The sequence below is a fragment of the Erpetoichthys calabaricus genome, chromosome 12 (genome assembly GCF_900747795.2).
Source record: "Erpetoichthys calabaricus chromosome 12, fErpCal1.3, whole genome shotgun sequence".
Classification (NCBI taxonomy): Eukaryota; Metazoa; Chordata; class Cladistia; order Polypteriformes; family Polypteridae; genus Erpetoichthys; species Erpetoichthys calabaricus.
Window position 1 is genome coordinate 2,015,629 of NC_041405.2, and position 22,038 is coordinate 2,037,666.

Sequence of the window (22,038 nt, forward strand, 5' to 3'; positions counted from 1 at the left end):
ATTGTTACACCTTATTCAAGGACTCCTACAAATCTCTCCCTCGACCAGCTTTTGGAAAAGCAGACCATTGCTCTATATTGCTGCTGCCTGCATATAAACAAAGACTTAAACAGGAAAAACCGGTTTACAGGAACATCTACAAATGGGACAGTGAAGCTGAGGGGGTCTTACAGGACTGCTTTGAAACAACTGATTGGGAGATGTTTGAGGATGCAGCTGATGGCAACATCAATGAATTCACAGACTCTGTCACAGGATATATCAGCAAGTGCATTGACGATGTTGTCACTAAAACCTCCATTTGCATATATCCTAACTAGAAACCCTGGGTAAATAGGGAGATCCGGGCTAAGCTCAAGGCGCGGACCTCTGCCTTTGGCTCAGGGGACTCTGATGCATACAAAGCAGCCAGATACGACCTCCGGAGGTCCATCAAGAAGGCCAAACGGGACTACAGGGACAAAGTGGAGTCAAGCTACCACAGCTCTGACACCAAGCGCCTGTGGAATGGACTGTGCTCCATCACTGACTATAAAAAGAAAAACACAGTCAGTGTTCAGCCCACTGCATGTCTTGCAGACAAGCTCAACACTTTCTATGCTCGTTTTGATGCAGCCAACAAAGAACAGGTGCTATATCCTCAAGGGGGCAGTGAGTCTGTCACTCTGATCCTTGAAACGTCTGATGTGAGAAGGTCCTTCAAAAAGGTCAATCCTCGCAAAGCTCCGGGACCAGATGGCATCCCAGGCCATGCCCTCAGGGCGTGTGCTGACCAGCTAGCAGGTGTGTTCACCAACATTTTCAATCACTCCCTGAGGCAGTCAGTGGTCCCCACTTCCTTCAAGGCATCCACCATCATTCCTGTCCCAAAGAAACCGGTGGTCTCCTGCCTGAATGACTATCGCCCGGTTGCACTGACATCGGTCATTATGAAGTGTTTCAAGCAACTAGTCAAAGGTTACATCTGCTCCTCCCTCCCTGACACGCTGGATCCTCTCCAATTTGCTTACAGAGCAAACAGATCGACAGAGGATGCCGTTGCGCTAACAATAAACACTGCCCTCACCCACCTGGAAAGAGGAAATACATATGTAAGAATGCTGTTCATAGATTACAGCTCGGCATTCAACACCATCATCCCCTCAAAACTCGTCTTGAAGCTTGACGACCTTGGGTTGGGAACGACCATCTGCAGATGGATTTTCTCTTTCCTCACAAACAGGCCCCAGGTGGTGAGAGTCGGAAAACACACATCCTCATCACTCATTTTAAACACAGGAGCGCCGTAGGGCTGTGTGCTTAGCCCCCTCTTGTATTCCTTGTTCACCCATGACTGTGTTGCAAAACACGGCACAAACACCATCATCAAGTTTGCAGACGACACAACCATCATAGGCCTTATCACTGACAACGATGAGACGGTCTACAGAGAGGAGGTGCTAGCATTGAGTAATTGGTGCCTAGATAACAACTTGTCTCTTAACGTCAGCAAAACCAAGGAGATGATTGTGGACTATCGAAAACAACAAGGCAGAGAACACCAGGCCATCTACATCAGCGGCATAGAAGTTGAAAGGGTTAACAGCTTCAAGTTCCTCGGAGTAAACATCACCAAGGATCTCTCGTGGACCCTTCACATAGACACTGTGGTCAAGAAAGCTCGCCAGCGGCTCTACTTCCTGAGGAGGCTGAGGAAGTTTGGCATGAATGCCAACATCACCTCAAACTTTTACAGGAGTGTGGTCGAAAGTCTGCTGACAGGCTGCATTACCGTCTGGTATGGGAGCTGCTCTGCCAGCAGCCGGAAATCACTACAGAGAGTGGTGAAGGCAGCAGAGCACATCACGGGCAAGAGTCTTCCTGCCATTGAAGACATTTACCTCCATCGGTGCTTGCGTAAGACAAGCAGCATCATAAAGGACCACAGCCATCCAGCACGCCAGCTGTTCTCCTTGTTACCGTCTGGCAGACGATACAGGAGTCTGGCTGCTTGGACTACAAGACTTAAGAACAGCTTTTACCACCAGGCCATTCGACTCCTCAACAGCAACACCTGAACACTTACACACACTTACATTACATCTACATTGCACTACATCTACATTGCACTACTCACACACAAACTGTACCTGCACACACTCTGAATACTGACTGGAACATGCATCTGCACTTTATGGAATATGCATCTGCACTTATAAAACATTATCTGTGCAATAACTGTCATTTGTACTTGCTGCTCATTCAACTCATATTGCTCTATAACTTCTTTTAAAATGTACACATTTTATTTTATATGGCTTGTCTATTATTAACTTGTAATCTTTTTTTAAGCTTTATTGGATCTAGGCTGAGTGACTTGTTTTTCTCGTCATACACATTTCATTGTATGTTGACCCTGTGTTAACCTATATATGACAAATAAACCTAAACCTAAACCTAACCTAAACCTAACCTATATATATAAATGGTGTGAAAACTGGAGTCTGTACTAAGTGATGAATTTGAGAATAAGGTGATGATGAGTTTTAAAAATTATCTGAAGGAGATTTTGAGACAACTCAGTTGATAACCAAATAATGGTGTGCTCTCCACTCCACTCATCTAAGGTCTTACAGTATGGGCCTATTTTATTTTATTAATTAAAGTTTGAAACTTTTCAAACTTTAAGTTTCAAAATTTTGTTTGAATTATCTGGCATTTATCGCCTCTTCCTTTTCTTTCTCCTTGTATTATTATGTAAATTTTGCCCTAATATAACTGCTTTATAGCGCCCCACACACACAGCTTTATCTGCATGTGGGCAGCTGCTTTAAGCAATGAGACCTAGTAGCTCAGCACAGGCAGGCCAAACGGTGGTCTTCAGACCGGACCTAGACCTCTGCCAATCATCAAAGTAAGTGTCTGCTCACCACGCTGCTTTGTATTGAAGATGTCTCTTCTCAGCTGCTAACCCCTGTGAGAATATGGTGGTCACCCACTCTAGGTGCCCTTATTACTATTTCTTAAATATATTATTATAAAGATTTTCTGTGTTTGTTATTTTGGTTTGCAAACACTATATTAACTGTTAAGGATATTGTTTACATGAGTGTTAGGTATCTGCTTTATAGCGCCCCCACATGTACAGGTCTTACCCGCACGTGGACAGCTGCTTCAAGCAGAGAGATTTGCTAGCTGTGCACAAGCAAACTGAAAGGTTGTGTTCAGACAGGAGCTACACCTGTGCCAGTCACCAAAGCAGGTGCCTGCTCACCCTGCTGCTTTCTTATGAAGACGTCTCTAGTAGCATGATCTTCAGGTTATCTTTCTCAACATCTAAATGCAAGCTCTGTATCTCCTACGCTATCTTTTTTAAAGCTCAGCTACAATAGCTAGAATAGAATTAGAAAATCTGGAGAACCCAGAAGCCACTTGGTGCCATCTACTGGTCAATGGGCATCCAGGAATGCTAATATTCTGTTCCTCTACAGATGGCTCTTTCTTCTTCATATTTGATAAATGTTCTACTTTAGCATAACCATTAGTCATAGTTACCACAAAAATCCTGCCAATATTTATGCTACAAATATTACACCTTAAAATAACTGTTGCCCACAATATTATGCTAGATGGTATCTCTCTCTCTCTCTCTCTGAGTTTGTTTTTTCTTTTTTTTTTGCCCAGTGTACTTAAGGCAGAAATAAGATGAGATTTGTCAAGCGCCAGTGACTGTGCTTCTGTCCAATTCTTACCCAATAAGTGAAAGTCTTTATTAATGTTTTGCGTCCAGGTTATCCTTGGTCTGCAGAAGGCCCACCGTATGGTCTGTTTGGGTAGTCTGCTGTTGTCCATACTGTGAGGTTTCTGAACTCTTTTAGGACTCCACCCAACAGGACGACACTCCAAAGCGCGACTGCCTCGTCTGTGGAGGACTGCTTATTTGTCACAGATGCAACCACAGGTTCGCAGCACAGCAGCATAGTGCCGCAGAAACAACTACGAGCTGACTGAGATTGCACTATATGCGCCTGTGGCCGATGGGTGATGCAAGGGTCATTATAAATGCAGAGAACAGTATAACGTTGCCACTGATCTGGCCCCGACTATGCCTGTTTGCTGTGTCTGTGCAATAAATAACCATGCTATTCATGTTTCAGGCTGAATAAAGTTGGTTTTGCTAATGTACTGAGACTCAGCCTCGTGTTTTGGGTGCAAGACAGGGACTCACGCGTCACATACATATTAGATGGCTGAATCAAGCCAGGCATCTTTTCTGTAGTTTGAGACTGATGGGCAGCTGGGCAGCTCTTGTCTGTACCTCATCTGTAGTGGTCATTTTTTACCATCGTATAGGCAGCGTGAATTAAAGGTGTCCAGTTTAGTATGTTGTGCCTTCATGAGGGACCTTATGGAAGAATTGGGATGATAATAACACTGTTATATACTTTCATCTTGGTCTATGTGAAGAAGAGGCCTGTTGTCCCATATTTTCCTCAATCTGCTCATGGTAGAAGATGCCTTGCCAAAGCGCGTCTTAATCTTGGCCATAGTGTGGTTGTCGCAGGTAAGCAGGCTGCTAAGATAAGTGAACTCTTGAACATCAATTATATTAAATTTTAAAGCAACTACAAGCCATGGTTATCCCAAAATCCGGCCACTGACCATGCCAAGTGTATTGTTGACGAATTTTGTCAGTAAAGATCCAGAATTTAAAATCACTGTATAACAGTCATTTAAAATATACAGAGCGTGTTTAAAATGGGATTTAGAGTGCAGAGTTTAAAAGTTTAAGGAGATTCTGTTGACATTATAATCCAAGTTCTTATAGTTGACGTTATAGTTCAAGTTCTGTTGATGTAAAGTCCAAGTCCAGGTCTTTTAATGGCTGGCTGCTCACTCAGATGTCCTTATTTCTAGCAGGTTACATGGTGTTAGCTCACATGATTCACATTTTTGGTTTGTATTTGCAGTCCAAGTTATGTGTTGTTTGAGTCACAGTTCAGTATTGTGAGTTTTGAACATTTATTCTTTCTTTATTATATTTTTATACCATTACTCTCTTTTATTGTTTTTGTTATTCTGTGGTTGCATTTTAAATTAATTCAATATATATCTTCTAACCAGAACTCTGCAGATAAAGAAATTAATGAAAATGACAAGGCCTTTACATCTATACTTCAATCCATTACGAGGCTGTGGTCAGAAGTCATGGCTCTGATTATTGATCACAAACAAAAGAAGGTGAGAAAGGCTGAAGAGATCATCAAGCCATTGGAGAAGGAGATTGTGGAGCTGAAGAGGAGAGATGCAGAGCTGGCCCAGCTTTCACAGACAGACGACCACGTCCATTTCATAAAGGTCAGAGGGTAAATCTAAAGGACACCAGTGGGCCTGTTTAACACAAGTCATTGTCTCACATGGTCTTCTTCCCTCTCATCTTCTTTTGTAGACGTTCCCTTCCCTTTGTGTCCCTCTGCAAGATGGAGTCTCACCTAATGTCACTATTAATGAAGATTTTCTCCCAAACACCCTGAAAAAAGACCTGTCTGATCTGCAAAGGCATCTGGAGGAGATTAGTAGCTGGGAGTTTGTGAAGACCAGTGTGACCGGTGAGTTGGGTGTCCTCATGTGAATTTATAGAGGTGCTACTATGAGAGAAGTGCTCCAAACTCACATTCTGTTTTCTCTTTCTCTCCTTCTTATCCAGGTTATGTCTTGCAGAATCTGAGGAGCAGAAATGGACTTTTACAGTGTAAGTCAGTGTTTATGGTGTTGAGTTTAGATAGTTCAAATGGTAGGTTTTCATGATTTACTCTCCCTAACTTGAGTGTGGCACATGGCAGCAGTACTTTATACTCTAAATGTAACTCGCTGCTGGCAGGTGCCCCTTCTAATCTTATATCACAGCTCCAGCTTATTCAAAACTCAGCTGCAAGAGTCCTCACATGGACCAGCAGCAGCGAGCACATCACACCCATCCTGCTCCGCCTTCACTGGCTCCCTGTGTCTTACAGAATTGAACATAAAATCCTACTAATAACCTACAAAGCCTTAAATAACCTCGCGCCAATGTAACCTGTATGTGTGTGCGTGAGACCATCAATTATGTTGTCTGTTTTTTTTTCAGAATTCACTGTCTTAATCTTCTTTATTTATTTATCTGGTTTGTACAATGCTATATACTGTATACGCTGCCGTTCTTTATTATATTCTATATAAGTGCCTTGAGCATGGGAAAGGTGCTATATAAATAAAATGTATTTTTATTATTATTATTAACATAGAATAAAAGTAAGGTCCAATGGTCAGGGAGGACAGAAAAAACAAAAAAAAAACTCCAGACGGCTGGAGAAAAAAAAAAAAATCTACAGGGGGTCCAGGAACGAGACCACCCAGCCCCTTTTAGGTATTCTACCTAACATAAATGATCTCAATCAGTCCTCATGGTTTTCAGGCTTCACACGGAAGAACTTGATGATGACGGTCATGTGGACCTCTGGCTTTCAATTCATCAATGTAGGGACATCACGGTGTCCTAATCAGGCGGTGGGAGCGCAGATCGCCACCACAGAAAACCGGAAAAAGTACAGCAGAGAAAGTAGGGGTTAGTACAGATTCATATTTAGTTAGTACAGATGCATATACAGAATATCAGGATTAAACTAAAATGAAGCTAGGAGAAAGCCATGTTAAAATACATAATAAATTAGGAGTAGTTTCCAAAATTAGATAAATTGAACAAATGCTTTTACTCCTACTCTTAAGAGTAGGGACAAATTTGTGTCGCTCTGAGATTTTTGAAACAGTTTTGACTGCTTTAATACTCATAGACACTTGATAAATACAGACATCGGTTCTCAGCACTTGGCGGTAAAACAGAGCAGACATCTTTATAAATCCCTTGCCAGACTCCTAGGCATCCATATCCTGCTTTGTGAGGACCTTAGAGAGCTCTGTATATCATGGCATGATGACACCACACACGTCAAAAGCAAAGAGAACACCAGACCCTCAATATATGTGGTTTAAATAAGACAATCAGGTCCCTCTGCAGACTCCATAAGAACATTCTAATTATTGCCACCTCTTCTGGAACACCTCATTCTAATTAGATGGATTTAAAGTGCTGATAATTTAGATTATGAGAAGGTGTACACCACATCAGTTTTTATATGTCATTTGTTCATGTTAATTACTTTGATCTTCAGGCACTGTTTGCATGAATTTGTATGTTTAACTGTTCAAATACATTGAAAAAGTCAACAGTTATCATGGGGTGAACTTACTTTCTCACATGAATGGACGCCCACAGCAACTACAGCACTCCACTTGTCCTCATCTTCCCCACAGACATTTTCAGGATGACCTCATATGACAGAAAGGGACTGACCTTCTGACATTGGACTGATACAAAGGCTGATGTGCTGCCCTCTTCTGGTCCACTGCATTTGTCCACCACGCCTCTAACTCTCAACACTTTCACAATAAATCTGTTTATTTTATGATATCAGATATTTCATCTCAATTCGAGTTCTTTAGTCATTGACATTACAGCAGTCATATGACACTTTTTGGCTCATGAAGGTCTCAAATAAAATTCTTTGGGTCCGATGCTTTGCTCCACTTCAACTCAAGTCTCAATGTCACAATGTCACTGGATTTCTTCACTCATTTTCTTTTCTTTTTCTTTTTTCTTTTCATTCAGACTCCTGTCCACTGACCTTGGACCACAACACAGCACACAGATGGCTTCAGTTATCAGAAAGGAACAGGAAGGTGACAAACAATAGGACCGTGCTCCAGTTTCCTGATCATCCTGACAGATTTGAGTTTTTGCCACAAGTTCTGTGTAGAGAAGCTCTGAGTGGGACTCGTTTCTACTGGGAGGTCGAGTGGAGTGGAGACTGGGCTGTGGTTGGAGTCGCATATAAAGGAGTCGGAAGGAAAGAACTGAATTCCGAGTGTCGCCTTGGATTCAATGACAAATCCTGGAGTTTGTCCTGCTCTAATTCCAAGTACTCTGCATGGCATAATAATACGAACATCGAAATCAGTGCCCCCTGCTTTCACAGAATAGGCGTCTATCTCGACTGGCCCGCTGGCTCTCTGTTATTTTATGGCATCTCAAACACCATGACCCTCCTGCACAGGTTCAACACCTCCTTCACTGAGCCGCTCTATCCGGGGTTTGGGCTTGGATTTGACTCCAGCGTTACATTCTGCTCTCTGAACCCCTCTGACCAGTGACCATTGTCACCTGGGGGCCATTTTATATCTTCTGTCACATTGGCTGACTTGTAATCTGAGAGTCAGGTGACTGTGTTGGAGTTCAGTTGTCATCTCATGCCTGACACACTCACACACACCTTGGCTTGATGCCCTGCCATTCCTCTCCCCATAGTGACTGGGGGCAGTCGTAGTCAGCAGACCCCTAAGAAAACAATAAGAACTTTCATTCAGTGGACATCACACTAAAAACCCTTTACTTCTGGGCAACTCCTAACCTGACCCGATGTTTATGTCCAGTGACCACATGGTGGCGCTCTCTTAATATAGGGTGGCCAATATTTATGTATATGACATTTCACAGGCTGTAGCATTTAAAATGGCATCACTGTGTAGCCTGAGAATGGGAGTAGTGATGTGCTGGACCAGGCAACCCCTGCTGGTTGTTCGAATACAGAACAACGGTGAATCGATTGTCGCTAGAGCAGCTAGCTCTGTGGGGTGGTCGGCTCGGTCTCCCAATTTGACCCCACCAGACTTTTTCCTGTGGGGTCACCTAAAAGACAAGGTGTATCAACATCACATCCACAATGTGGCTGAGCTACGTGCGGCTACCACAGAAGAATTTCAGAAGATATCAGTACAGATGTGTCAAGCTGCCTGTGACAACGTAGCTCTTCGTCTTCAGGCGCGTATCAGTCTGGAGGGCACATTGGTGGACCACGCCATGGAGAACAGGGGATGAAAAAACATTTAAGGTTCTTAATGTTCATGTGCCATTATGTTACTTGATAATAATATTGGTAGTTTGCTGACAATAATGCCTTTTCAATCATACACATAAATATGGGCCACCCTGTAGTTTAAAAATTTAAACTCAGTCTGAAGTAAAAAATCAAGCAAAGATGTGAGGACAGAAGTGACATGATAGTTGAGTCCCTGTCACCCACAATTTGAAATCCTAATTTGATTTTTAAAGATGAAATAGTGAGTGCAACTTGGATTAGAACTGACTGATTAACTCTTTTTAATTCTATATATTTTGTTTTGCTTCAGTCTAGTGGTTAGCAGCTGTAGGTCGCTCAGTTTAAATCGTGACCCCAACATTGTCTATGTAGAATTTTCATGTTCTTCCATGTTTTTCCCTGCACTCTCCAGTTTCCAGCCCCAGTCCCAATGTCGTGTACTTTACTTTAGTTGGCACTTCAGACCTGACTCTCTATGGGAATGTGTGAGTGTGCCCTTTGATGGGCCAGTCCAAGATACGTTCCTGCCTAGGGACCAGGATCGATTCCAGTTTCATGTGGCTGTACATTTAGCTCTTATTACAGACTTGAGAAGTGCATTGTCTTTGACCGAGGGCACACACAAGTCCAAAAAAGAAATATTAGACTGCTAACCATGTCGTCCCTTTTAATATCTCTGCCAGCAAGTCAAAATAAGTAAGCGCACGATGGCACAAACAAGAACAAAAAGCAATAAGCGGGTTACAGAGCCCTTGAAAGAAAGGGAAAGTTATTATCTGTAAGGTTGTCAGGTTAGGTAGGATCTCAGTCTGGTGGTCTGCTCTTTCACAAATATGATGCCATCTTTTAGGATTGTCTCAGTCTTATAGTCCTCAGACCGAGGGGCAGAGTCAGTTGCCCTCATTGGGAGTTGTGACAGTGCCACCTTGTGTTCCAGAGTGGTAGTGCTTACCTCTGAGAGCCCAGAAGGTGACCCTCTGATGTGTATGCGTGACAGTGTTGTTGGGTAGCCCTACTTTCAGTTTGTTGTCCATCTATTGATTATGTTTATTCCTCTCAGGCTTGCCAACCTTAAATTTTGCTTTTCACTGACAGCACCTCTTGAACACAGGAAATTTTTTTACGGACTCTCTCAATGCAACATATACACAAAGTTTCACACTCACTCTGCTCTGCTGAAGTGTCCTGATGGTTTTTGTGATGATACCTGGAAACATTCGAAGCCTGTACCATCTCTCCGGCCGACATGAAGCTCCTGCTGTTTTAAAAGTCGATGTTCCATTAAGCGTTTTTTATAGAAAGATGATTTCTGATTTATGAATCAAATTCATTTGTTGTAAAAAATCTTTCATCATCTGCTCAGTTTTGAAGCAATGCCAGAATATTTAAGGCCAACTTTGAAAGGTTGGGCAAGTGTGGCTCTCCACTATGTGAAGGTAAAAGGGAAGCATGGTGGCAATTTTGTGTGATTGACAAGCACTGGTCCAGATCTGTCAAGGATGTGACTTGATATTTAACAAACTCCTTTTCTGAGGCATCAGAGATACTGTCTTTGTCAATTTGCAGAATAAAACTGGAAAGATGGATCATTTGATTAGAGCTGCCTGTGTCTTTATTTGTTTGGCTGAAGAACCCTTGCCATCTTGGGCACTTCATCCTCAGTCTTACATAGTGTCTACATTGTTTGAGTTCCACTAGAAATAAGCTGCATATCTTTGTAGGTACTTGAGCTTATGATGTTAAATTGCACAAAGTCTTCAGATGTCCGATTTGCAGTTCCCGAGACCTTAATCTATATATTAACTGCTAAGGTCTGTCCATCTGTTGTGATGGATGGCCGGCCATATATTCCGGCCCACACCTCCAAACCGCCAGGTGGAGCCCTCCCAGCAGTATGGAGGCTCCCCAAATTCCAGCAGGGCCTCATGGACCATGTAGTTTTTATAAACAGCCCTGCTGGACACCATGGGGACCACCAGGAGCTGCTGTAGGGAGGCTTGCCGAATGTTACATGCCCTATAACCCGGACGTACGTCCTGATCACATGACCAGAAGGAATGACGTGCTTCCGGGATGAAGAAAAGGACTTTTAACCTGACCCGGAAGTGATAACGAATCATGGACTGCAGTGTTGGAACCACTTCATCAGGGGATATAAAAGGACTTTGGGAAAGCCCAGACGCTGAGCTGAGCTGGGAGGAAGGGTGGCTAAGTGTCTGGGAGAGGAGGAGTGAGAATTGTATTAGGATTGAATATTGTATGTGTAGTGTGGTGTGGAGGGTGCTTAGTGCACAATATTATAATAAAAATAAGAAGTATTATACTTTTACCTGGTGTTGGGCGTGGTACCTGAGGGTTCAAGGGAACAATAGCGCCCCTACTGTTACACTGTAAATAATAACTTGAGAACAACTGGGCCTCGAACCTGAATTTTGGTCTTAATTGAAAGCTTATGTCATGATGCACGTAGCATAATCCATGAATCGGGGTACCTTGGCCACGATTTTCGGCTTTAGGTCCTTCTCAAGGTGGCCGCAGACCTCATGGCAAGCAGCAAAGCAGACGTATGGCTGACAGGAACAACGAAGCGGCAAATACTGCCATGAAAGTAAGGCATATTGAATACCCACATAGAACCAAAGAACTCTGCGTTGCTTTGAATAAACGCATCTGCTAAGCAAATTCATGTAAATTTAACTGTAAATGTGAACTCTATTGATGTTTTATGTGGCGACTCTTTGTTCCATTGGATGAGTTTTGATCTCTGAATTGAATTATTTGTTGTTGGTTCTGATAGTGTATAACAATATAATATTTTGTCTACAATAGGAAGAGGAGGAATTTGCCCTGTGCAATGCAAGTCTGTGCATTTCTTGTTTTCTTCATTTCAGCATTTATCTAACTTTATTCTATTCTGTTACTGGATATACTTTTGCATTTGCTATTAATAAATTGTAAAATATTGTAAGTTTTGACTAACTTCACCTTTTGTCACAGTAATTCAGTGTTTGTCAGCCTTTAAGTGTTTGTGACCCGAGTTTTCATAACAATTTTAATCGCGCCCCCCTAACTTTTTTTCAAACCCTAATAAAATTTATTCCTATATTTTTTGCTGCCGATACACCTCTACAAGTTTAAAATTTCCTTATGAATAGCGAAATTACACCACATATGGCAACATTCGTGTCCCCTTTTTTGTTACGTCGCGCCCCACAGGTTGAGAACCGCTGCAGTAATTAATCCTGTATTGGTATAGCCCTTTATTTGTGCAAATATATGGGACCTCGGACCTCTAAGGTTCGCTTTGTGGATATTCAGAAGTATTGGGTGTTATTTAAAAGTTAGGCTTTTAATTAAAAGTAACACAAATTAAGATAAGATGCCTCTCCTCTGAGGTTTTATTCTAAAGCAAACACTAACAAAATGGCACATAACCTTAGCGGTTCCGTGAGAAAAAGAGGCTACTGGCTAAAGTCACATTGTTTTTAGGAGTCTATAATCTTAAACATTGCAAACGATAGGAAATCACACTAACTCAAAAATGACAGAAACTTAAACTAATTCATCTCACCAAAATTAAAAAGGTGTTTCACCCCAAAATCTTTGTTTGATGTCAGATTAAAATCCATTAGTCCATCACTGCTTACGAGCCAGTGAAGCCGGATGAACTGTAATGGGTTAAACGTCTACATCAGAGACCCATGATGAAGTACAACCTAACAGCCATAAACATGTCTGGAGAGCAGTTGATTATTACAGACATGTCGTCTAGACATCCCTCCTCCTCTTGGAAATCTGTAGGTGTCAGATGAAGTGAATATATGAAGATTCCTGGCATGAAACATAGTCTTCTTCATAGCTGAAAGTTGAACAAATGAATCTGCAGATCAAAGGAAACTATAAACTACTGATGCTGAGTTTTTGGAATCATGCAGGGTTGGCCAAAACATCCTGTGAAGGTCTCAGCACTGACAGAGAGATGCTACCCCTGGAGAAATCAGCTCAGCGCAAGTCGCTTATTGTTAGATGTTCGTGTATTTTTGATCTAAGTCTGCTGCAATGACTTGCAATCCCATCACCTCGTCAAACCTGAGCTGGATTAAACAGGTTTAAAATGGAAGAAAAAATGGATGGAAGGACAGAGTAAAATGTAGACTTGTTTAACCAGAAATTCACTCGCTACTCTTTAAAGCTCTCACAGTTTCAAGGGTAACATTCTAGTGACATTTCCCATGATCAGCGCACATTTACACCATTTCTGGAGAGCAATTAAGATAACTGATTCCGTAAATTCAAAGCCTTATCCTTCTGTTATCAAACATGCTGAACCCATTGGCTACAAAATACAAGCCGTCTTACAATTAAAAATATCTTATTTAGTTGTCTTTAATACTAGATCTATTTCATCTCAGCATTGATAGGACTGTGGTGCAATTAGGAGGAAACATGAATTAAAATCACAGCACTCAGACATTATCAATCTTCTGGCCACTGAGGGACTACTTTGTTGGCCTCGGTGGCTGTGGCCTAGATAATAATGATAGTAAAAGGAAATGTGGAAAACAAAAATGATTGTTTAAGTAACATTTCATATGTCACTTAGGTTAGTTTCACTTTTTTCGCCTCCATGTCTGAAAGGCTAGTCACCCACAGTCTCTCTGGATCAGTACACCTGCTCAGTGCATCTGGAGCTCCTCCTCACCTCTGTCTTCGTTATTAGCTACTGTTGTGCGTCATGAGCAGGCTGGCAGCATCCAGCATGGAGACAATTTCACTTTTCACAAAAGCAATTGGTCGCAATTGACATGTACCGTATCAAGGATTTTGTTGGTTTCATTTTCTATTAAAACATGACATGAAAGGAATACTCTACCCAAGAATGATATTTTTTAATGTTACTTATATCAGAAAACATGAGATTAGTTTTTTTTTTAATCATTACTGCAAACTTAAAAATATCTATTTGGGTGAAGTATTCCTATAAACATTTTTGGCCATCACTGCAGACACTAAAACATAATTTTTGTTTGGACTATTCCTTTACAGACATGATATAGGCCTTTAACATTCCAGTTTACAAAACCTAATGATTTTCACTGCTCCTACCTTCAAGGAAACATTTTTACATGAAAGCAGTGCGGTATTTTAAATGTCAGCTTTATCCCTATTTTCACATCTTACCAATTAAGATAGTTCGGGGGGGGGGGGCAGGGGGGGGGGGCAAAAGATACAAAAATGATTACTTGATCTGGTTCTTTCTTTTTCAGGCAAAGTTTGACATTTTGTCTTCACAGATTTGGTCTCTGTTTCTTTTTTCATAATGGAGAACTCAAATCTTTAATTCAGTTTCACATTTAGAGTTTTTTCTTTTCGTAATGATTATTTAATATCTTAACACTGCTATTGTTTTCCGTAGGCATTTCCATTGTATGGATATTTTTTTACGGTTGCTACTGCATTGCTTTGATGTGGCATTGCTGTTTATGGATTGATAGGAGCGTATTGTGTTTGTGAAACTAAGAGCAGGAACCACAGATTCCCAGTCACCTGATATATCACCCTCAGTTACAAATCCCCATTGTATTACAGTCCAAGTAGAACAAACCTACTGTGTGAGATCAACAGCCAGCAGTCACCTCAAAGGTTCCAAGCAACAACAGCAAAAACAAAGAGTGAAAGAAAACTAAATTTGAGTAAAGCTGAAAAGTTCTTCTAATCTAAATTGAGTAGTAAATTATTCCAATTGGGTTATAATATGCGTCTTGTACTAACAAAAATGTCATTAATTCATACAAAAAATAAAGGAAGATAATAATTATACATGCCCCTCATGAACATTGTCAGTTTCTGTTACTTATCCTATTATGCTGATACTTTTGTTTGTTCATATATATGCACCTCATCCTGTTTTCTAAACTGTTTTTCTCAGTGAGGGTCACAGTGTCTGTCTTGAGCTGCACATTCCAGCTTTTCCTAAGGTACCCCCAGGTATTCTCAGCCAACCAGGGCAATAAACTCTCCAGAATGTCTTGGGTCTGCTGCAGGGTCTTAACTCAGTGGGGAGGGGACATCCTAACAACATACCCAAACAACCTCAGCTAACTTGACTCCTCTCAACCTGGAGGAGCAGACTCTCTACTCGGAAGCTCCCTCTGGATCACTGATCTTCTCACCTGATCAGAAAGTCACCCCAGCCACCCTGTGAACAATCTTCATTTATTCCGCTTGAACTTGTCATCCCATTATTTCATTCAAAATCCACAGCTCATGAGCATGAATGAGGACAGGGAGGCAAATCGACTGGTGAACAACAGTTTTGCCTTTAGAATCACTCAGGTCCTTCGCAAACCATGGACCAGTACAGCAAACATTTAACAGCTGCTGCTGCTCCAATCTGTTTGACACTCATATATATATATGTATGTATATATATTGTGATGGATGGCTGTGGCCCTTGCCTGGTCAGGATGTCCCTGTGATGGAAGGAGAGGACAGGTTCACACCAATACCTCCCTTGGAACATGAGAGGGCAACTCCCCTGAATTGCATCGGGGCATTGGAAGCTGAACCCTGCTGGGGCCTGTGGCCCCCACTAGGGGGCACTTGGACAGTTCTGGAGCCCTGGTGTGCAGCACTTACACCACACCCAGAAGTGCTGCCGTAAGAGGATCCGGGAACACATGGAGTACTTCTGGGGACCCTTACAGCACTTCCAGAAGAGGATCAAAGTGCACTTGGAGCACTTCCGGGTGCACTATAAAGGAGGCCGCCTCACTCCGTTCGAAGAGCCAGAGTTGGGAGGTGATGGACAATGCTTGCGTGGAGAGGAGTGGAGGTGGCAGAGAAGAGAAAAGAAAGAGAGAAAGAGAAAGGAAAAAAGAAAGAAGAAGAAGAAGAAGGGACTGAGCAGTATTGTTGATTGCTTGTTGTAGACTGTGCTCTGACGTGGGGAGCTGGGAAATAGAGCTGCCCCACGAGGAAATAAACTGTGTGCTGCTTTTGGACTTGTGTCTCTGTGCCTGTCTGTGTTTGGGTTTGGGGAGCAATACTCATAGTGCAATGTTCTGTAACATCTCACAATAATCAAATCAAGTGTGGCTCCTCTTTCCAGGAGCACTTTTACAGTTACCCCTCAGTAGTCCACACAGGGACTCACTAGCTTCCACATGAACAGCACACCTGCAACTGTAGGAAGCTTGGAGATTGGCCCACCTTAGTCAGGACCATGTTTCTGGTTCTTATGTTATTTCTTATGTTCTCATGTTCACTCCTGCTAAAAATGTAAAACAATATGCATTGTGTGAAAGAACTGGAAGTGGGATATGCTGACTCAACTTTAGCTCACCAATTTTATCTACTAGTCATGAAATTAAGTGTTCGTATTCTTCTATTATATAGTTTAGAGTTTATTTATTCTGTTTATATAAAGATCTCTCTTTGTTACAGTCAAATGCTTTAAATTTAAACTTTTCCTAAGCCTTGACACAACTTCAGATAAATGAAGCTAAAGCCATAGTAGAGTGTTAGTCTTCTATTGTCAGGTGGCACTGTTCTGTTTTTGTTTACCTCAGAGGGTTTTAAACATCATGTAGACCGGTGTGTTGACATTCCACTAAGGAAATGAAGTTCATTTCAGTTTCAGTTCTTCAAAAACAATACCTTACTGTTAGACTGGATCTGCTCTCACAATGGCAGCAGCTGAAGCTTCAGTGCCTGTGGATCAACACACTTGCTCGTATGAAGGAGCCTGTCACTGTCCTGTGTGGGGACAGCTACTGCTTCAACTGTCCTAATAACTTCTGGGAAGAGTCAATTGTGGAGGGAGCCCACCTCTGTCTTTTGTGCAAACAAGAATTTAAGGTAGAGATTAACAAAGCACTGCAATGGAAGAACAAGTAGAAAACCTGGAGGAAATGGATGCTGATGCCACTCTGTCTCAGAGTTATGCTGGACCTGGTGATGTCTTCTGTGATGTTTGTCCAGGGAAGAGAAGGAAAGCGTCAAAGACCTGCCTGACCTGCATGGTCTCCTACTGCAAAACTCACCTTCAACACCACCAGGAGTCTGAAGCTCTGATGAGACATAAACTGGAGGAGCTGACTGAAAACACTGAAGAGAAACTCTGCAAAGAACATCAGGAATTTCTGGAACTCTTCTGTAGGACTGATGATATCTGCATCTGCTTAGTGTGTGCGACAACTGAACACAAAAGTCATGACACGGTGACCTCCAGTGAAGAGAGACATGGGAGACAGGTGAGGAATGGGAAGGTTCATCTGGGACACTGAGGTGTTATGGTTGTCTTCCAGGACTGAGTTTAGTGATATTCTTTCATGACCTGTGAATATAAACTACACACATATATTTAGACTTACAATACACAATAGCAAAGCTAAGCAACACGGTCAGTACTCCAGTCTCAGTCTTTGTTGTCTCAGTTTTTTTCTTTGTGAGTTTTTGCCAGGAATTCTGGTCTTCTTCTTTATTTTGCTGTTGAGCGCACATGTGAGTGTGTGTGTTGAACCTGTTTAGTGACAGAATATCATCCTGCCTCAGGCTGAGTAGTATGCTGAGTCACAATCTATTGGTTTAATTTTTTTGTCACCGATTCTGTTCGTAACTTTTATGGACAGAATTTCTAGCCGCAGCCAGGGCGTTGAGGGGGTCCAGTTTGGTAGGCTCAGGATTGAGTCACTGCTTTTTGCAGATGATGTTGTCCTGTTTGCTTCATCAGGCCGTGACCTTCTGCTCTCTCTGGATCAGTTCGCAGCCGAGTGTGAAGCGGCTGGGATGGGAATCAGCACCTCCAAATCCGAGACCATGGTCCTCAGCCGGAAAAGGGTGGAGTGCCCTCTCAGGGTTGGAAGCGAGATCCTGCCCCAAGTGGAGGAGTTCAAGTATCTCGGGGTCTTGTTCACGAGTGAGGGAAGAATGGAGCGTGAGATCGACAGGCGGATCGGTGCGGCGTCTGCAGTAATGCGGGCTCTGCATCGGTCTGTCGTGGTGAAAAAGGGGCTGAGCCGCAAGGCGAAGCTCTCAATTTACCAGTCGATCTATGTTCCTACCTTCACCTATGGTCATGAGCTATGGGTAGTGACTGAAAGAACGAGATCACGAATACAAGCGGCTGAAATGAGTTTCCTCCACAGGGTGTCTGGGCTCTCCCTTAAAGATAGGGTGAGAAGCTCAGTCATCCAGGAGGGGCTCAGAGTAGAGCCGCTGCTCCTCCGCATCGAGAGGAGTCAGATGAGGTGGCTCGGGCATCTGATCAGGATGCCTCCTGGACGCCTCCCTGGTGAGGTGTTCTGGGCACGTCTAAACGGGAGGAGGCCCCGGGGAAGGCCCAGGACACGCTGGAGGGACTATGTCTCTCGACTGGCCTGGGAATGCCTTGGGATTCCCCCGGAAGAGCTAGAAGAAGTGGCCGGGGAGAGGGAAGTCTGGGCATCTCTGCTCAAGCTGCTGCCCCCGCGACCCAACCTCGGATAAGCGGGAGACAATGGATGGATGGATGGATGGTTTTTATACTTCATGATAAAGATTACTTCTGTTGCTCTTTTTCCCACCATAAACCAAACCACTTTTACCTGATCTCTCTTTTTCTTTTTTCCTTCCGTATTTCACTCCATCATCTTCACTGTAAACTCTAAATGCTTGGTCTCTCAAAGAGATCCTCACTCTGAAGGTTCCTTGCTCCTTTTCCTCTTCTTCTCCAGCTGACCACAATCCTCCCTCCAGTCCCGTCACGTCCAGTCCCTCAGGTCCCTCACACATTCAGCTCCAAGATGCTCAGCTCATGTCCACTTGCTCTTCTTTTCTACTTCATCCTTTCCCTTTTCTCTTTAATAATCCCCTTGTTGGATTCCATGTTTTCCACCTCTGCCCACTCCTTAGACGTCTCTGTTGGATTTTGCTTCCACGCAGAGTCAGCTAGACAGCAAAAAGGATGAAGTGAAAAAGAAAATTGAGGAGAAAGAGAAGAAACTGGAGGAGATGAAGGAGGCGGTAAAGAGAATTGAGGTGAGTTGCATGTGTCTTCTTCACACACTTTGGAAGTGAATAAAATTAACACTTAAAGTATTGAGTGTGCTGTGAGAGAAGGGCATATGCATATATTTTCCATTAGTGCATTAAAATGCGAGAATTAGAACTGTTGATTAATGATATCAACTTAGGATATTTCAATTTCAGAAAGGTTAATGTATAAATGCAAAGCTACTTCTGATATTATTCTTCCTACTAAGCAATTTTGAAGAAACTGACAGCAACTTTCCTTATATATCATCCAGCCTGCAGGACGCAGTGGTACAGGTGAGTGAGGCCGGTGCCATAAAAGAAAGAGGAGGGCGGAGTGCAGCGGCGGCAGTGATCAGTTCTGCCTCCTACAAGAGACGCAGCCGCGATGACTGACAGAGCGGCAGAGGAGCGTGCAGGGAGGCAGCTGATAGACATCGGCTGACAAACAGCCTTGCCGCGACTGCTGGCGTCAGTCTTGCGGGCGTCTAAAGGGGTGCAGATGGTAAGGGGTTTCCCTTCTTCCCATAAGGGCACCCAGACCGTTAGTGCACCCCAAAGCAAGAGGAGATCCTGGAAAAAGAAATGGAATCCTCCTAACAGTGCGCAGCGCGAGCCTGTCCGCATAAAGGCGGTGGAGGGCTGCACTGTCAGGGGGCATAAACGTCGGGTGCCCTCAGGGGAGCGGATGAGGGAGCAGGACTTCCCATCCTGCTTCTGATCCCGCAGGGGTCAATTTGGAGGGGAGTGGCATTGCTATAGCTGCGGCTGCTGTGGTCACGTCTCCGGTGTTGTCAAGAAAGGACGTCTGATTGGTGTGGACGTCGGGGCAACACCCCCAGACCTGCTGCTTATATCTCCATAGGGCAGAGCCACTGACTGGAGGATGCCGACTCCCCAACCTGGAGAAGACCAGCCCTTGCAGGACGTGTCGCTGAGCCCTACGCGGCTCATCTGAGGGAAGGGTCCTTCTTACGCTATATATATATACTGTATATATTGTCATGCACATGCGCATGGGAGGCAACTAAAATGCTCAAAAGAAGATAATTCCATGCCCAGCCAGGGGGTGGCAGAGTGCACTGATCCTTTCTCTTTTATTCCTGCAGACCAAACATAGGAAATTCCACCTGGGCTGAAAGACACCACTTCTGGTTCTGGACTCAATGACATTTCTTCTGGTTTGGGGCTCAATGACATCACTTCCTGTACAGATGACGTCATTTCCCCTGTCCCACTTTAAAAACCATCATATTCTTCCTGCCTGTCAATTCTGTTTTGGACTCTTGTCTGTAAAGACTCATTGCTCATTTTTTTTGCTTATTTAGCCAATACTTTAAAAGTATTTGGAGTGGCTACCACAAACCTTTTTGTGGCATCAAGGTCTTTCTTTTCCACATTGGCATAGATGGCAGGATGGTTGTCTCCTTGAGGAACCGGAAGTGGCATCATTGAGCCCGGGTGGAATTTGCCGTGTTTGGTCTGCTGAGATAAAAGAGAAAGTGTACCCTGCCACCCCCTGGCCCGAGGTGGAATTACCTTCTTTTCTGCCCTTTAGCTGCCTCCCATATGCACATTTGTGACATTTATACTTTGTGATTCCATTTCTTTTCCCTGTTTATTATGGTAGAATTCTCAGTGTCTCCATGTTTTGTAGCTCCTAAAGCTCATGAGGCTGATGTGAATTTCTGTGTTCTTCTAATCAGGAATCTGCACACCGAGAAATACAGAAACACCAGGAGACCTTTAAGTCTGTACTTGAGTCCATTGAGAGACTGAAGTCAGAGATCACTAAACTGATAAAAGATCATGAGCAAAGGGAAGTGAGAAAGGCTGAAGAGCTCATTGAGTGTCTAGAGAAGGAGATCGAGGACCTGCAGAGGAAAGAATCCGAGCTGGTCAAGCTTTCACAGACAGAAGACCACATCCACGTTCTAAGGGTGAGAGGGGCAATCTAAACAGATACCAGTAGGCCTGTTTGACACAAACGTCTTTGTTTCTCATGTCCTTCATCCTTCTTCTCTCATCATGTAGAAGTTCCCACTTCTCTGTGTCCCTTTTGGTGATGGAGATGCACCAGAAATCAAAATTAATGAAGATTTACTGCCTGAGACTTTGAGAACAAGCCTGTCTGATCTGAATAAGCTCCTGGAGGAGATGAACGGCTGGGAGTTTGTGAAGACAAATGTAGCCGGTGGGTTGTGTGTGTGTCCACATTTGGAGACCAGAGAGGCAGGAGATAAAGCTGTTCTGTTTGTCATGAGTATTAAAAACTCTCCTTCTTCTTTTCTTTTTTCTCTTCTCAGGTGTTCAAAATTCCGGTCACATCCTGCAGAACCTGAGGACCAGAAATGGACTTTTAAAATGTAAGTGTTTTCTTAAGTTTGTTGACTTGAAACAATCAAAATGGAAGGCTTCCACAATTTACTACCCCAAGTGGATCTTGTGTATGTGTGTGTGTTCTTCTTGAAAGTCTCTATATAAATTAAGATGGTTTCTTATCTAATTCCCACTTTGCTTCCCTTGATGCTCCTAAGAAGTTGGTTGTCTTGCCAGAACTCTTACTTTTCAGCTCCTTGGACAGGACTCCTTGTCAGAGGGGCTCTTCACTGCGGTTCAGATACTGAAGTCAAATCTGTGAGGCTGTTCGTTTACACTCCATATTCATCTGCCTGTACTCCAAAGTCTGATATCTTCATGTTGATAATTGCGTGGTGGGTTATTTATCTTGGGGTTGTACTCACTATAGAAAGGCGCTATATAAGAATTAATTTTACATGCTTATTTTTGCAGTTCTATCAGCTGTGCCTTTCACATTCCTATCAGTTTTATCAATTCATTTTCCTTTAATGTTTAATAAAAACCTTCTTTAGAATGTGTTCTTATAACTGTAAGTCACAAAGTGAAGTCACAACAATTATTATGTCAAATAAGTTTAAGGTAGAATTTGTAAAATGAGGATATGTAGATGAAATGTAACACCTATGGGACCATGTCCCTTAAAGAAGGTAGCCCTGTCTGCTTTAATTGGCATCCATCTCTAAGTCATTAAATCAGCCTTTTCATTTTTGGA

General features: G+C 42.9%; 1 protein-coding gene across 2 annotated transcripts in view; it reads left to right on the forward strand.

Annotated features, from left to right (window-relative positions):
* LOC114661667 (tripartite motif-containing protein 16-like) overlaps window positions 1-22,038 on the forward strand; it is a 202,558-nt gene that overhangs the window by 166,757 nt on the left and 13,763 nt on the right. The window contains exons 1-5 of one of the 2 annotated variants that reach the window (XM_028814829.2): window positions 16,604-17,206; window positions 18,876-18,971; window positions 20,672-20,905; window positions 21,000-21,159; window positions 21,272-21,331. The exons of the other annotated variant lie outside the window; for it this stretch is intronic. Coding sequence (XP_028670662.2) covers window positions 16,835-17,206; window positions 18,876-18,971; window positions 20,672-20,905; window positions 21,000-21,159; window positions 21,272-21,331 — 922 coding nt within the window. The 5' untranslated portion in view covers window positions 16,604-16,834. Of the gene's footprint in view, window positions 1-16,603; window positions 17,207-18,875; window positions 18,972-20,671; window positions 20,906-20,999; window positions 21,160-21,271; window positions 21,332-22,038 lie in introns of those variants that run through there. 2 annotated transcript variants of the gene reach the window in all.